The following is a 16,202-nucleotide window of genomic DNA, read 5'->3' as shown; positions in this document are numbered from 1 at the left end:
CTGGTCAGTTTGTAGACATAATAATGTCCAGGACAAGCTTTGACTTGGATTGGGTTGGATGTGTAATGACTGCACTGGTCATAATGAGAGCCGTAGACTTCACGAGTAACAACTCCATCTTCTACTCCAGGATGAGATCCACCAAGCCACAGAGAACTGAAACCTCCACATGACATGTAACTAACACACCAGTCGGGCATCTGAGCACTCGATCCATTGATGAAGAGTCGATACCAGCCGTCCCATTTCACACGCGTGTCATCATGTCCAGTTATATATCCATACCAATACCAGTAATTGAGTGTGCTCCTCCAGTATTCATCCACTGTGTTGTAGTCTGAGCATGGGTCATCTGAGATTAAAACACATTACTGGTGAGAATGAGGGTAATTGTTAACCTGGGCCCATATTCTTAAAACATTCTTTCAGAAAGCTCCTAATTTATCTTAAAAATGTCTAGTCTCAGCTTAAAAGTGATTCAGAACCTGAATCTGAAAACTCTTGAAAGTACCTGAAACTCTGAGCGAGGGCAAAGACAAAAACTTCCCTGATAGCACACATACATCTGTATGTAAAACTGCTCTTTCTAAAGTGTTTATCAGATGTTTTTACACGTTTTCCAGATCTCCAGATCTTTAGCAGACGTCTTACAGATTTACTTGCTAGTTGGGATTTATCTAAGTGAGGAGGTTAGGTGTGACACACTGATCTATATAAATGACTGGATTGCTCATGACGTCATTACACTGAAGCCACCGCGCCGCCATGTTGGTATGCCCAAACATTTATTGTAATAACAGGGAGCTTATTACAGTAATGATAAAACAATACCTTAACAGTCCTTAACATTTTTTATCTGAAGTCTTCCAGTACATTCTTACAAATCTAATTCTGTCCAACACATTTATTTTCCTTCTTCTCGTTTTGTCCTTTGTCCCTGCTGCTAAAGTAACTCTTAAGCTTCTTAAAAGTCCTCGTCTATACTTCTACCAACTCTGGACCTCATTTAAGGGTTAAGATTCTTACTGAATTACTTTTTCTTTACTAGGATCTTTCCTTTTATTTTAAGGGGAAACGCCCACATTTCTAAGAATAATCTTTGAATTGTGTCACAATAGGAACAACTTTTTGCACTACGACTTTTCATGAATCTGGTTGTAGGGCTGATTCTGAACCCCCGAGAACATGACTCACCCCCTTCAATCCCCCACAAGATCTTCAAAACAACAAGCATTTTAATGAGTAATATGTGTCATTTTTTTCATTGTCTGTGTATCTTCTTGTTGTCATTTTTAAGTCTTGATATCTCTATCTATATTTTTCTTTCAGTTGTTGTGTTTAGTACTCTTTTTCGTCTCATCTCTGCCTTCCCTCCTCAACTGCTTTGTGTGTCTTTTACACCATAATGTTTTTCTGTTTCTCTTATTTTATTGATTTATTTGAGTGTAAGCTGTCTTAAACTGTAAAAAACATCCAGTCAATAAATGAAAAGTCATAAAAATAAAATCACCACCATATTACATTAATTTGTAAGACTTGAAGTAGCCATTTATTATTGAAACTTACTGACAGTGATGCTGGATCCAGGAGTCAGAGTTGTGGTTGTTATGGAATCAGTCTGTGATATAGTGCTGACATCTGAAAAACAAAATATTTTCAAGATATGACTAAAATAACATGAATTAGAAAGTTTGAAAGCTGGAAAAGCCGTACCTGTGCAGTATCCTATACACCAGTAGTCTTGTGGTTTCACGAGTTCATAGACGTAATAATTTCCAGGACAGGCTTTTACTCTGATGGGTTTTGACTTGTAATAACAACAGCTTTCAGACCAATAATCCCCCCCACAGACCTCCCGGGTCACCACCCCATCTTCTATCTGAGGGTGAGGACCGTTGAGCCACAGACCAATGCCTGAGTTACAGCTGTATCCATTAACACAGGTCTCTGTCATCTGGATGTTCATCCCATAATAATAAAGTCTGTACCAGCCACTCCAGGAGAAGGATTCATCACAAATCCACAATCCACTTTCAGTCGTTGCTCTCCAGGGACGATCCAGAGACTCATAGTTGTAACAGGGATCATCACTGGTGCTGCTGAAAGAAACTGGCATGAAGAAAAGAGATGTTAGTAAAAGATTTGTGATTAATGAAGTCAGGCTATTCAGAGAGAGGGTAAAAAATCATTTAAATGTAAAAATGAATTTCTGTACATTGAAATATGCATATAATAAATCAGCAAAATACAAAACACTAATTTACAACTTGAAAAGCAAATTTGAATGATGCTCGACTTCTTCTAATGTCTCACATTGTCTCTCTGATGGAGACTGTTAAATGTGTTGTTCCCAATCAAAACTGAGCATTATTGAGATGGTGTCACGGTCCCACCGTCTTGTTTATGAAATTCTAGTCGTGTGGTGGGATCGGGGCAGAGTCCTTGGGTTTTATGTGGGAAGACCATGAGATGTTTATACCTCTCATGTGTTTTTCCAGTGTCTCGTCTCTGTTCCCGCCATCTCGTTTCCTCGTTATCCTTCCCTAAGTGTTTGATTACCCACACCTGCCCTGTGTCGTTATCCCTCGTTTGTGTTCCCTATATATACCCTCTTGTTTCTTTGTCCTGTGCTCGTTCGTTGTTCTTGTTCCTGTCCGTACCAGTGGTCTGTTTAATTTTCCAAGTCAAGTCGAGTTTTGTAAGTCTGTTATTTAGCGTTTGTCTAGTGTTGTTCAGTTTACCCAGTCTTAGTTAATCTGTGTCCTGTCTGCTGCATGTTATCTTGTTTTCTTGGTTTTCCCCATCGTGGGTGNTGGTTGTGGTCGTCTCAGTGGTAGTGGTTTCTGTGGTTGTGGGCGTCATAGTAGTGGTTTCTGTGGTTGTGGTCGTCTCAGTGGTAGTGGTTTCTGTGGTTGTGGGCGTCATAGTAGTGGTTTCTGTGGTTGTGGGAAACGAGTGATTATACAAATCCATGAGCTCCTGTATATGTATTTACCTGTACAGTACGTTAAAAATGTCTGAACAGGCTTAACTCTAACTACAGTATGTGTTTACAAAATAAATCATCACAGGGACTCTTTTGGATATAATGGGTCACTTCATGTTTTGGCATCTATTGGTGGAATTAGTGTCACTAATACACCCATGTCTTGGCAATAACAGTGATATTAAGAGCCCCATGAGGCTCGACCTGATTTTGCCAAGTGAGAGATGTCCTCAGGGCAACATATTTTGTTGTCCAAACAACAACATTTTTATAAATAAAACCTAAACCCAGCCCAAACCCTCACCCTAACGCTAACATAAAAATCTGTGAGATGTTTTTATATGGAAAAAATATGTTTTCATTTTGACAACAACTAACCAAGATGTCTATGACCAGGCCTGGAAATCTCTTGGATGTCACCTAAAATATCTTCATTTGTGTTCAGATGTTGAACGTCATGTGGGTGAGTAAAAATGGCATAAATTAAATTTTGAGATGAACTTTTCCTTTAATGTTTGCTTCAGTAAACCATCTGTGATCATTTCAGATTTTCCTATTTTTACATTTACTTTACTGTAGCGAGGAAGGCGGGACGAGAGCCGTGGGGCAGGAAGGCGGGGCCGGTGGCGTGAGTGATAATGAGTATCAGCTGTACGCACCGGTCCCGCATGCCTCACGGAGGAGATCGGGAGCATAAGAGGACGAGCGACAGGACTGCCGACAAGAGAGGACCGGGCTGGACATGTTAAGTTTTATTTATGTTTGTGTGGCCGGCAGTCGACCATGAGGTGGCTGCCGGCCTTTTACTTCCGTGTTATTGTTTGGTTATTTTATTACAGTTTATTGTTAAATGTTCGCCGGTTCCCGCCTCCTTCCTTCCCTACTGGGATCTGTGTTACATTTACATTTAGTCATTAGACGTTACTATCCAAAGTCTATCCAGTTAGCCTACCACAGCNCTCACACACCACTCAGACATCTGAGCACTTTCTCCATTCAGATACAGCCGATACCAGCCGTTCCACTCAACAAGTCTGTCGTCATGTCCATAGTCCAGGTATGGGTTTTGCCGTATGTCTCTCCAATGGTCATCAATAGTGTTATAATCAGTGCACGGGTCAGAGATGGTGGTTGTAGGTACTGAGAAAATAATGTAAAAAATAAAGACGTCATTTGATTATACAGTATATGAAGAGTTTGGTTCCAAAATGAACCAAATTTAAGAACTCTGTTCTTAACATTTTTCAAATATCATGTTTTTTATTACGTTTTCATGTTTTTATTGCGTTTTATTGTACTAGTATTTGTTATTATGGCTTAAATCAAAACAAACCAACTGCAGTTTGTAATTGGAATTTGAAAAAATATTCTGAAACATTATCTCATTTTGGAACCAAAGTCTTCATTTACTCATTCACAGACTTTTCTTAGTAAATCCTGTAAGTAATAGAAACTACATTTTCAGCAAAGCACATACGAGTAGTGGTTTCTGTGGTCGTCTCAATGGTTGTGGTTTCTGTGGTTGTCTCAGTGGTAGTGGTTTCTGTGGTCGTCTCAATGGTTGTGGTTTCTGTGGTTGTGGGCATCTCAGTGGTAGTGGTTTCTGTGGTTGTGAGAAACAGGTGATTATTAAACAAGGCAACAGTTATCACATATAAATTCATGAGCTCCTGTATATGTATTTACCTGCACAGTATGTTAAACTGCAGCAAGTTGGTCTCACAAACTAATGAATATCTGAACAGGCTTAACTCTAACTGCATATAGTATGTGTTTACAAAAGAAATCATCACAGAGACTATTGGATATAATGGGTCACTTAATGTTTTGGCTTCTATTGGTGGAATTAGCCAGTGTCACAATACACCCATATATTGGTAATAACAGTGATATTAAGAGCCCCATGAGGCTCCACCTGATTTTACCAAGTGAGAGATGTCCTCAGGGCAACATATTTTATTGTCCCAACAACAACATTTTTATAAATAAAACCTAAACCCAGCCCAAACCCCAACCCTAACCATAACTTTAAAATCTGTGAGATGTTTTTATATGGAAAAAATATGTTTTCATTTTGACAGCAACTATAACCATGATGTCTATGAGCAGGCCTGGAAATCTCTGGGATGTCACCTAAAATATCTTTATTTGTGTTCTGAAGACGCGGGAGGTCTTAAAACATGTTGAATGTCATGTGGGTGAGTAGAAAGTAACATAATTTTAATTTTGAGATGAAGCTTTAGTAAACCATCTGTGATAATTTAAGATTTTACTATTTTTTACATTTACATTTAGTCATTTAGCAGACATTACTATCCAAAGTCTATCCAGTTAGCCTACCACAGCATACGAAGCTGAGTACAAACTAAATTCTTTTTCGTGTATGTAACGATAGAAAAAGAAGNGCCTTTTACTTCCGTGTTATTGTTTGGTTATTTTATTACAGTTTATTGTTAAATGTTCGCCGGTTCCCGCCTCCTTCCTTCCCTACTGGGATCTGTGTTACATTTACATTTAGTCATTAGACGATTACTATCCAAAGTCTATCCAGTTAGCCTACCACAGCATACGAAGCTGAGTACAAACTAAATTCTTTTTCGTGTATGTAACGATAGAAAAAGAAGTAGAAGAAGAAGTTGAAATATGTATTACTGGGTCAGGTGTTGACTGTAAGAATGAAAAGAATGACACAGATTTAATCATCTTTATGTTAACGTCTGTTCTGTTGTTAATGTAGTCCTTAGGTATAGGTTTAAGGTCACACAACAAATTTACAACACCCTCATATAATACAATATTAATAAAAAGTTTAAGAAACAATATAGCAGTATATTGAAGTGTTTTGATGCAAAGAATATCATTGTCTTTACACTGATGGTTGTTAGCTTTTTAATGATATTATCTGAAGGTGAAACAGATGGCAAACCAAAGAATTTAGAGTGTATTTAAAGAGAAAGATTGTGGTAGGAAGTTTAGTCAAACTGCAGCAATACAGCAAATGTTTTTGTTAAATCAAAGACGGCTTCATCCGCTGAGCATTTTAATGCATTTAATCTGTGAAAACCTGGCTACAATTTATGCTGCAATTATAATTATAGAAAAGTTAACCTGCCACGGCAGCAAATTCAGCAGCTTTTGGATCTTGTTGGTCTAACTTTGTCAAGAAAACTCGACGGAGCAGCCCCTAAATTCAGCTCTTGGTGTTTTTCCTGCTATAGCTGGTGATTATGTTCCGCGTTCTGCGCTTTAATTGAGTAAATAATGACACATATCAACATATATTATGTTAATATAAATTAGGGGTTACCAAACACAGGTGTAATCAAAGGTTATCTCATGGCACACCTTTTAAATAGAAAATAGGGAAAAAACACATTCATTTTAGTCATGAATGAATAAGTTTAATTGCAATATCAAAATACCTCATTGTAGGGCTGCACAATGATGACATACTTGTTTATATTATTCCCCTTGATATTGTAAGTGATTAATAATGTTGATTATATTTTCATGTTTTAATAAACGCGGCCATAAGATACATGCTTCGCGCTGTAAATGCGCCGCTGCGCATCCAATGTCCAAGCACAATAACGTTTGAAATATACAAGTAATAATTGTTAGTTGCTGGAATAAACTTTTTTAATGCACCGCAACAGCTAGTGGCTTTGCGTGACCCTCCTTATGACCCAAAGTTTGAGAACCTTTGATATAAATGACCATTCTGCCAGTTAGTGTAGCGGGTTTATACATTTGGGCATGAGATTGCGGGTTCGCACACTCATTTCACAACTTAATCATATCCATGGTTGGATTTGCAATTCGTTCTCCTAATAAATGCAACTTCAACTAAAGTGCTTATTTTATAAAGAACGCCGCTACCTCCCATAACGCAGTGAAGCAGTCCCTGTACAGTATAGAGTGAATAACTGATTGTCGAACGATCGATATCCATTAATTCAGCCCCACAGCCATGTGGACAGCACTTGGTAACGTGGGACGTAAGAAAGTAACCTCCTAAGCCTAAAGTATAGTTCAGGAAACAAATGTATAACTCTAGTTAAGGGGTACCTTAAGAGTCTTCGACGCGCGCTAAGAGACAACGTTATCGGGAAACGCAGCAGATCACAGTACGTCAAAAATGTGTATTCCATTGTGTTTTAATTCATTTTGTATAAAATTTAATTAAAATAAGTCAAACACATCATTGCACAAGATGGAAAATTAAACGAATTTATATGATTTCATTTTTTTGTAAAATTTTTAATTTGTTCATTACTTTGTATATGAATAATATACTGTATATGTGCACTGTGTACCTCAGCATCAGAAATAATTGTAAATATTTAAATGAAAGTTAATTAGTTTGATTTAAACCAGATATTAAATAAAAGATGAATTAATATTTAATTAACTTTAGGCTAACACTGTGTTGTTGTCTTACCACTGCAGTTTAGCGGGCTTTCCATTTCACAGCAATTGATGTCAGGTTATTTATATCAATGATATTAATATCAAATAGGTGTTTAACTATATGTGTCAGAAACACAAAACATATTTACCCTTACATATTTTATTAAGCTTTTAATATAGAAAGAAAACAAAGACATTGCTTAACAAATGTAGGTCATTGGGGTACAATGAAGTGGTCGTTATTTTTTCTTTGCAGAGTGGAGGCGACTGGCGCGCACCTTTCAGTCGCGCGCATTAAAGGAACAGAACAACTACTTGTTGTATTCTTATAATTCAATGAAGAAGACCGAAGAGTTTCCTTAATTTCTGCCCTCCAGTCATTTTTTATTTTACAGAATTGTATTTAAAGTGTGTAAAACACTCACCATTAATCAGCAACAGAAGACACACACACAATGAGAATAAGAACCTCATTGTGACAAATTGCCCCTCCTGCACCTGCAACACATCATTTACACAAAACGTTTTTGATTGTGTATTTTTGTGTGTTCATTGCACAATAAACACAAATGAAAACACTAATGGGCTAAAGTGAAAAGAATTAAAAGTACCTGAGATGACATGCTACTGCAGAGCAAATTCAGTGAGGTTCTCTATTCAACAGTGGAAGCAGAATAGTGATGCTACAGGTAATAAACTGCGTTTTATTCTTTAATGTGGGTGGAGCTTTACTGGAAGCAATTACTCACTGCAAACGTGTTTTTGTTTTTTTGACAGAAATATATTTGATGTTTGAACATTGCTGCCTTGTTCACCTGTCATTTAAACTGATGTTCTTTGTCTTAACGTGAATAGATCAGTATGCAGATGGAATGAATGGAGGCAATGAAATCAACACAAACGCAATGCTATTTTTAACTTGTTTTGTATTATGTAGGCTCCCCATTATTGCATCTAAAGTTAAATCGCATCAATCTATTTTGTTGTTCGACTTTTAAAACATAAGAAAGCTTTAGAGAAAAGAGTCAAAAAAGACAAATGCTGCAAAAAAAATGTATAAACGGCAACAATAAACAAATTTAACTTCCGGTGGACCCCTGAAAAGAATCAATAACTGTTGAGTAGTTTAAATAATTTAATACAATTAATAGCCAATCAAATATGAATATAAATTAATATGAACAGAAATTATATAAAAAATAAAAATTTATATTACAACCAAACACAGGCCGAAACCGTCTATATTGTGTAATGCGTACGTTTTTTAAGTAAAGCTGTTTGAAATTCAATGCACATTTTTTTAATAAAAAATACGTAATTTAAATGTAAAAAATATTTGTTATTCACAAATCTTTGACATACATATGAAATGTTCTTTAATTGCCTACTGAAATCATATTGCTGCATTTCAATTCTTGTTTCTTATTTTTATTTTATTCAGTTGATGATTGAATCTGCTAACCTTCTACCTTATGTTCAACAGACAGACAAACAAAAAGTATTTTGTTGTATACACACCTTTTTTGTGTTTAAAGCTGGTGCATTATCACTGTTTCGTGAAACAAAGGTAGATAAAAATGCTGCAAAGCAGCTTTCCCAAGCTCAAAGTGTGCTGTCAGTATTTTATAAATGGATTTACTGGTAACTCATGAGGCTGGTTGATCAAGATTCCACTATAGTATTACATGACTGTACATCACTGCACCACAATATTTGCTTTTTAGTTTGCATCGACAAATTCATTTAGATTTTATAATACGCTGCTGTTTTATCAAATGTATTTTAGAAATAATTTTACAATCATCCTGTTGATATTTGCTTCAATATTTTGGATTAAATTAGAATAAATTACAAATTAGAATTATTAAATTATTATTAAATTAGAATATTACAATTTTCTAAATGATAAATGAAAGCAACAATGGGCTTTAGTGATGGTGTCTTAAATCTATTGACTTGTGTCGATTTAGTGATCATAGAAACTTAATTTAACGAGTGCAAGAGGGTGCCCGAGGTTAGTTATTGGCAAAACATGCCCCGACCAGCTCCATTTAAGAGTTTTCTGCCAAGTGGTTTAATTTTAGTGTGATGTAAAATGTTTTTATTAAAAAAAACACGAGTGGATGGCATCTGATTGATCTGCCTTTGTAATCATTTTATGCTTGATCGGAGGTAAGCGTGAACTAAAAAAAAACCTTTACGTAATAAGGGGCCTAGTCAAAATGCCCTCATAATTGTCGATACGGACGTGCCAGCTAGCCAAATGGAAATAGATCTTTTTCAATAAATTTCTAGCACGCGCATAGCAGTCAAATAAATGTTTGGACGCATTAACTACAGCTTTTTTGTAATCCTTTCAAGCACTCTTACAAGTTTCATCTCAATCATACTTTCTTTAAATCGCACTGCAAAGTGCACAAGCTTTAGCCTAATTCAGAATGAGATGTCACGTCTGAAAGTTGGAGCGCTTGCATGCGTTCATCTGCAGCTCATGTCCTCAGTTCAGACTGGGCGTTTGGTGGTCCATGTGTGTAATACACAACATACTTGATAGACCTTTTCTGGTCGTTCGTACGCATCGTTTTAAAGTCGTTCGTACGCATGCTGAATAAGACTCAATGCGTTCACAGGACTAAACAAAATATTAAACAAATATTCAAAACAATATTTCCATAACCAAAACACTAGGGTGAAACATTCATAGCCTAAATATTTGCGTCTTTGGGAATGAGTGAAAGAGAAATATCTTGCATGTCATTAACCATCCGATGTTCTGAAAAAATATATATTTAAATCAAATTCAAAAACGTTTACTGTTACACTCACTGAACTCGTTTCATTCTTCTTATTCAGACTGAGTGCTCAATAACATTATTTTATCACCTGACAAAAGCATTTTAACCAGCGCAGCAACATTGTCCAAATCCCAGAAGTGAAAGTAAAATAAAACATTTCTCACGCAAATGAGTTTCAGTATCATTACCTTGAGAAATAACAATTACACAGAAAAGTTTTTTTTTATCCCACAAAAAAGAATTACACAATTATAAAATTACAGTTCTTCTAGGCTGATTATGACGCCAAGAAACAGAAAAATTCAATCCAGAATTACAGCTAACTTCAGATTTCCATTGGCAGCATAAAACACGTTTAAGAACTTCTGTTGGATTTGCTCTTTAATTCTGCACCTTTTCCTGACTCGAGTTAATTTATTTTATTATTTAATCAATGTTAATTATTAAATGTCATTGTTGATTCTTATTAGCAAACACAAAGAGTACTATTATGAAATAAATTTAGAGAGCTGCAATCTGCGTAACATAAAATTAGAAGATGATTTGCATGTATATTGTTGCACATTTTTGTGTGTAAATCTACTGAAGGAAGGTCAGAACACCCATCAGAGAAACAAACAAAACCATCAGAGAACTACACAGACACGAAGCCACAGACGCCTTCACTCGTTCTGAGACCCACAGATCTGTGAAGAGAAAATATAATACAACACAGTGAAATAAAATTCATCCACAGTCAAAAAATCTAAAACATCTGTTTAAATATTCACCTGCGTTTCTATCAGACACGACCAGAGAGGGATAGCAAAATTATAACTGAATAAACCTGAAATGTAAAATACTTTTACCAAAGTCCCCAGCAGAGGGAAGCAAAACAAGTCTCATAGCAATAGAATCTCAAATGTTTGAGCAAAGTTCCACATGAGACCAAATTTTATGTCACATACAATACAGTATTTAATGTTTGTAATTTCAATAAAAACTAATACATTTCAAATGTACAATTATGAGTTTGAGAGTTTATAAACTCACAGTTGTGCAGTAGTTGTTGGTCAGAAGACACAGATGAACAGAACAGTGCAGGTAAACTTTAGTGGTGTTTGAGCTGAAGATAAACATCCTGAAGGAGAAACGGCTGGATGTTGAGACACCATTCTGCAGAAGCTCCACTGTGTTGTCTTGTGGATTTGGACACCTGAAGATAAAGAGGATTATTTCTTGAACTCAAACACGTCTTTAAACACGTTAAGAAGAAAATTTAAAAGTGCAGAAAGGTTACATGATACAAAACAGTTTGTATCAGATCAGTGTGTCATAAAGTCCTAATAAAACATGGTGTGTGGGGGGAACCTACTCAATGTGATGGTGGATCCACAGCTGGAGTTGTTGTGATGTCCGTATGTGATATTGTGCTGACATCTTACAAGACAACAATGTAGTTACAGGCATGAATTTTTACAAAACAAAGTTAAAGAGAGAAAGTTGGAAAAGCTGTGCACACCAGTAGCCTATTGGTTCCACGAGTTCATAGACATATAATAATTTCCAGGACAGGCTTTTACTCTGATGGGGTTTGACTTGAAATCACAGCAGTTTCCACCCCAATAATACCCCCCACAGACCTCCCGGGTCACCACCCCATCTTCTATCTGAGGGTGAGGACCGTTGAGCCACAGACCACTGTCTCTCCAGCAGTCATCAATAGTGTTATAATCAGAGCACGGGTCAGAGCTGACAGCTGTAGATACTGAGCACAAATTCATTATACAAGATTTTGCTTACTCGTACCCCTTTATTCCCCAAACCTTACATATTGTTCCCCTTTATCTACAGATACAGTATGTACATTATTGTTACAATTAGTTGAAGAAAGCTGTAAATCCTGTTTAATTATGCGGTACTTTGCGGGCCATAGACAGACTCATGTACCAAACAGAGTTGTAATACTGCAGGACACTCATAATTACTGACATAAAGAATAATACAAGAATCTGTTTTGCTGCTCCAAATGTCCCGAGGCGACTGAGGAAATGAATGAGCACAGGTTGGCGAAAATGTAGGCTACATAAATAATCCTACTATACATTAGAAGCAACAGAACAATGAGATGTACAATGGAAACAAAGTGAGATAAAATGCTGCAAAGCAGCTTTAAATAAAAGCTCCAAACTCAAAATGTGCTGTCAGTAATCTGTACAGGTTGATCAAGATTCCTGTATATCAGGGCTAGTCAACCAATCATCTTCACCTGGCCCACCTTAACATTTCAAATAAGTGGAGAGACAATGTGCTTGAAGAAAGAAACGTCCTGAGACGCCACATCTTTGAAAGTCCAAAACGCTTCTACATTCAATGCAAAAGTAATTCCTGCTGCTCATAGCAATATGATGTCTTATAAAGCGATTTAATCGGTCTGTTCAAGGACTTAAAGGGACAAGCAGATCTCATCCCCCATTGACTCCCATAGTATTTATTTGTTTTAATATATGACCTATAAGTAACAGCAACAAAAAACAGCATAAAATGAACAAAATGCAGTAAATAACAGAAATACAAAATAATAGAAGAAATAAGGATATAGTAAAAAAACTGACCCGCATCCTATTTATACTTTTGGAATCTGGCCCTCAAAGAAAAGTAGTTGAAGACCCCTTGTGTAGATTATATCTTCTCAATATTTGCTTTGTAATACACAAGAAATTTGTTTAGTAGATGTTATCCACCACTCATTGGTTTTATTCAAATCAGTTGTCAATCATTTGTACAGTATAAAAATAAGAAGGACTTTTCTGAAATGAAGAAATGCAGCAATGGGCTTTAATGGTGGAGACTTAAATCACAATTCAGTAGTTCATACTATTCAAAATAGTATGTGTCTTTCGAATGAACACTTTTGTCTACTTTAAACATTTCTGTGAGCACAATACATGTAAGAACTGAATGTCTCCAACTCACGGCAACAGTTTGGGCAGGGCCCTTATACATTCCACATGCCCCGCACACAACAACAATCATAGAAAAATGACTGACACAGTTTAGTGTGGAAGAACTTGACTGTCCTGCACAAAACCCAGACCTCAATCCAACTGAAGACCTTTGGTGTGAAGTGAAATGCAGAATACAAACCAGACTCTCATCCCCAACACCCATCTGTGCCTTGTGTACAGTGCCCTTTCCAAAACTATTGAAAGAAAAATATGGATACAAAATTCCTTATGTCATAGTATAAGAAATTTGTTTTTGGATGATATGCATGTAAAGTGTTATCTATTTTTGTGTGTAAAATGAGAGAGAGAGAGAGAGAGAGAGAGAGTGAGAGAGAGAGAGAGAGAGAGAGAGAGAGAGAGAGAGAGAGAGAGAGAGAGAGAGAGAGAGAGAGAGAGAGAGAGAGAGAGAGAGAGAGAGAGAGAGAGAGAGAGAGAGAGAGAGAGAGAGAGAGAGAGAGAGAGAGAGAGAGAGAGAGAGAGAGAGAGAGAGAAGAGAGAGAGAGAGAGAGAGAGAGAGAGAGAGAGAGAGAGAGGAGAGAGAGAGAGAGAGAGAGAGAGAGAGAGAGAGAGAGAGAGAGAGAGAGAGAGAGAGAGAGAGAGAGAGAGAGAGAGAGAGAGAGAGAGAGAGAGAGAGAGAGAGAGAGAGAGAGAGAGAGAGAGAGAGAGAGAGAGAGAGAGAGAGAGAGAGAGAGAGAGAGAGAGAGAGAGAGAGAGAGAGAGAGAGAGAGAGAGAGAGAGAGAGAGAGAGAGAGAGAGAGAGAGAGAGAGAGAGAGAGACGAGAGAGAGAGGGAGAGAGAGGAGAGAGAGAGAGAGAGAGACGAGAGAGAGAGAGAGAGAGAGAGAGGAGAGAGAGAGAGAGAGAGAGAGAGAGAGACGAGAGAGAGAGAGGAGAGAGAGAGAGAGAGAGAGAGAGAGAGAGAGAGAGAGAGAGAGAAGAGAGAGAGAGAGAGAGAGAGAGAGAGAGAGAGAGAGAGAGAGAGAGAGAGAGAGAGAGAGAGAGAGAGAGAGAGAGGAGAGAGAGAGAGAGGAGAGAGAGAGAGAGAGAGAGAGAGAGAGAGGAGAGAGAGAGAGAGAGAGAGAGAGAGAGAGAGAGGAGAGAGAGAGAGAGAGAGAGAGGAGAGAGAGAGAGAGAGAGAGAGAGAGAGAGAGAGAGACGGAAACAATTATTAATAATGCATATATACACACTATATAAATTTATACAGTATATACTGATATTCTAGGGTACATCATGATGAATAAAAATTGTGGAAATGTACAAATACAAAAGATGTGTTTGTAAACTCACAGTTGGCAGTGTTGTTGGTGTGAAGACACAGATGAACAGAACAGTGCAGGTAAACTTTAGTGGAGTTTGAGCTGAAGATAAACATCCTGAAGGAGAAACGGCTGGATGTTGAGACACCATTCTGCAGAAGCTCCACTGTGTTGTCTTGTGGATTTGGACACCTGAAGATAAAGAGGATCATTTCTTGAACTCAAACACGTCTTTAAACACGTTAAGAAGCTCAAACTGATGTTTGTGTCTTACTCTCCAGTGATGAGATCCCAGCGCAGACTGTAATCTGGATCATTCACAGGTGTAGCCCAACATGTGTCAATCACTGTGACAAACTGACGGCTGTCAACCAGGGGCGAACTGACCAGTGGGACATTCTTTCAAAGTCCAGAACAGCCGTCTCACCGTTGCGAAATCTGTATTATCGCAACTTTTCCCAATGGGCCGCTAACGTATGGACACTCGGGCTGGTGAGAGTGAGACGACCACGCAAGGAGCAGTTGTGACCAAGATACTGTAAATTAACATCAGAACACAAAGTATTATTAGGTGTTTTATCTTATTGGAAATGAACTGACTCTGCAAAGTATGTAGAAATGAAATGTTTGTACTTGTTCAGTAAAAAGTAAATTATTCAATCTTCTGTGTCTGCTCATTTTTAGGTAAATTCAACCTTTGATGATGTATAAGTTTAACTATTCTTATTGATTGATTATTTAGTATTAATAATAATTAAAGAAACACTTTAGAACTTTTGCTCACGATTTCCCCCATGTGGTTGATAAGCGCAATTGTCTGTTACCAGCGTCCGGTTAAGAGTTGTTCTACCACTGAAATAATTTTAGAGACATTATTTTAAGGTCGAAAAACCTCAAAGTGTTGCTTTAAGTAGATGAATGTTGAGTGCTGTCAAAGGGTTAACATTACTCAAGTGTCATTAGTAATTAGTTGTCAAATGTATTAGGTAGACTTTACCCAATTTCTTTTAGTGTGTTATAGCTCATAAGTTTAGATACTCTTTACTCAAAAACATAGGATAGAATCAATGTACTCTAACAAAGTGAGTGCAAATTGTTACCTCAATTTTATTAAGTAGATTCTATAGGTTGTGTTTACAGTGGGACTGGGAGAACTGAACCGATGTATTTTTAAAAAATGTTTTAACAATTTATGATAGCAGTCAACTGAAAAATGTAACTACATAATTTACTCTACTTTCAAAATAAACTACAAGCTCCTTTTGCTGTGTTTTGCAGTGTTGGGTGGTTGCTGATGTATACATCAACATCACCTGTCACTCTCACTGTCATCCTTTCTGACCCTCTTGGGAAAAAAGCCATCATATAAGTGAACTATTGTTTCCCCTCATTGATGACATTCATACCTCGTTTTTTTTTTATTAAAATTGAATCAATTTAAACGTTAATTCAACATACTTGAATGCAGAATCGCCAAGCCCTTCTCTACAGTATTCAGTACACAGTATCTCACCACAAGACTGGTGCCACAGATCTGATAATTGTTATCAAAGTGAAACTGCCACTCAAAAAAATGAAACCTTGACTTTAATTAAAATTTTTTTGTCAACAGGTTCCACAAAATATAATTATGAAAGTTGAAAACAAATATTTCAAGGTTATCTAACTTAATGGGGTTGTTTTAGGAAGAAATAATATTTTTGACTCAAGCCAACTATTATCACTAATTTTTACTCAACAAGAGACGTTTGAGTTTAACTTACTAA

General features: G+C 37.0%; 1 protein-coding gene and 1 long non-coding RNA gene across 2 annotated transcripts in view; both read right to left on the bottom strand.

Moving 5' to 3' along the window:
* Positions 1–8,056, bottom strand: part of si:ch211-226h7.3 (uncharacterized) — a gene marked incomplete at its 3' end in the record, with an annotated part of 22,136 nt that extends 14,080 nt beyond the window's left edge. The window contains exons 1-7 of the mRNA XM_057359211.1: positions 8,008–8,056; positions 7,822–7,894; positions 4,464–4,589; positions 3,939–4,126; positions 1,714–2,182; positions 1,567–1,638; positions 164–352 (exon numbers count right to left, since the gene is read on the bottom strand). Of these exons, the coding sequence (XP_057215194.1) occupies positions 164–352; positions 1,567–1,638; positions 1,714–2,182; positions 3,939–4,126; positions 4,464–4,589; positions 7,822–7,894; positions 8,008–8,019 (1,129 nt within the window). The remainder of the gene's footprint in view (positions 1–163; positions 353–1,566; positions 1,639–1,713; positions 2,183–3,938; positions 4,127–4,463; positions 4,590–7,821; positions 7,895–8,007) is intronic.
* A 2,933-nt stretch (positions 8,057–10,989) lies between these two features.
* LOC130569466 (uncharacterized) lies at positions 10,990–11,582 on the bottom strand. Its single transcript, XR_008964848.1, has 3 exons — positions 11,546–11,582; positions 11,224–11,386; positions 10,990–11,017 (listed from the first exon to the last, which is right to left on the bottom strand). It is a non-coding gene; the product is annotated as an uncharacterized LOC130569466 (long non-coding RNA).
* Positions 11,583–16,202: the final 4,620 nt, after the last annotated feature.

This window comes from Triplophysa rosa, linkage group LG18, assembly GCF_024868665.1.
Source record: "Triplophysa rosa linkage group LG18, Trosa_1v2, whole genome shotgun sequence".
Taxonomy (NCBI): domain Eukaryota; kingdom Metazoa; phylum Chordata; class Actinopteri; order Cypriniformes; family Nemacheilidae; genus Triplophysa; species Triplophysa rosa.
This window is presented reverse-complemented; position numbering and strand designations above follow the sequence as displayed.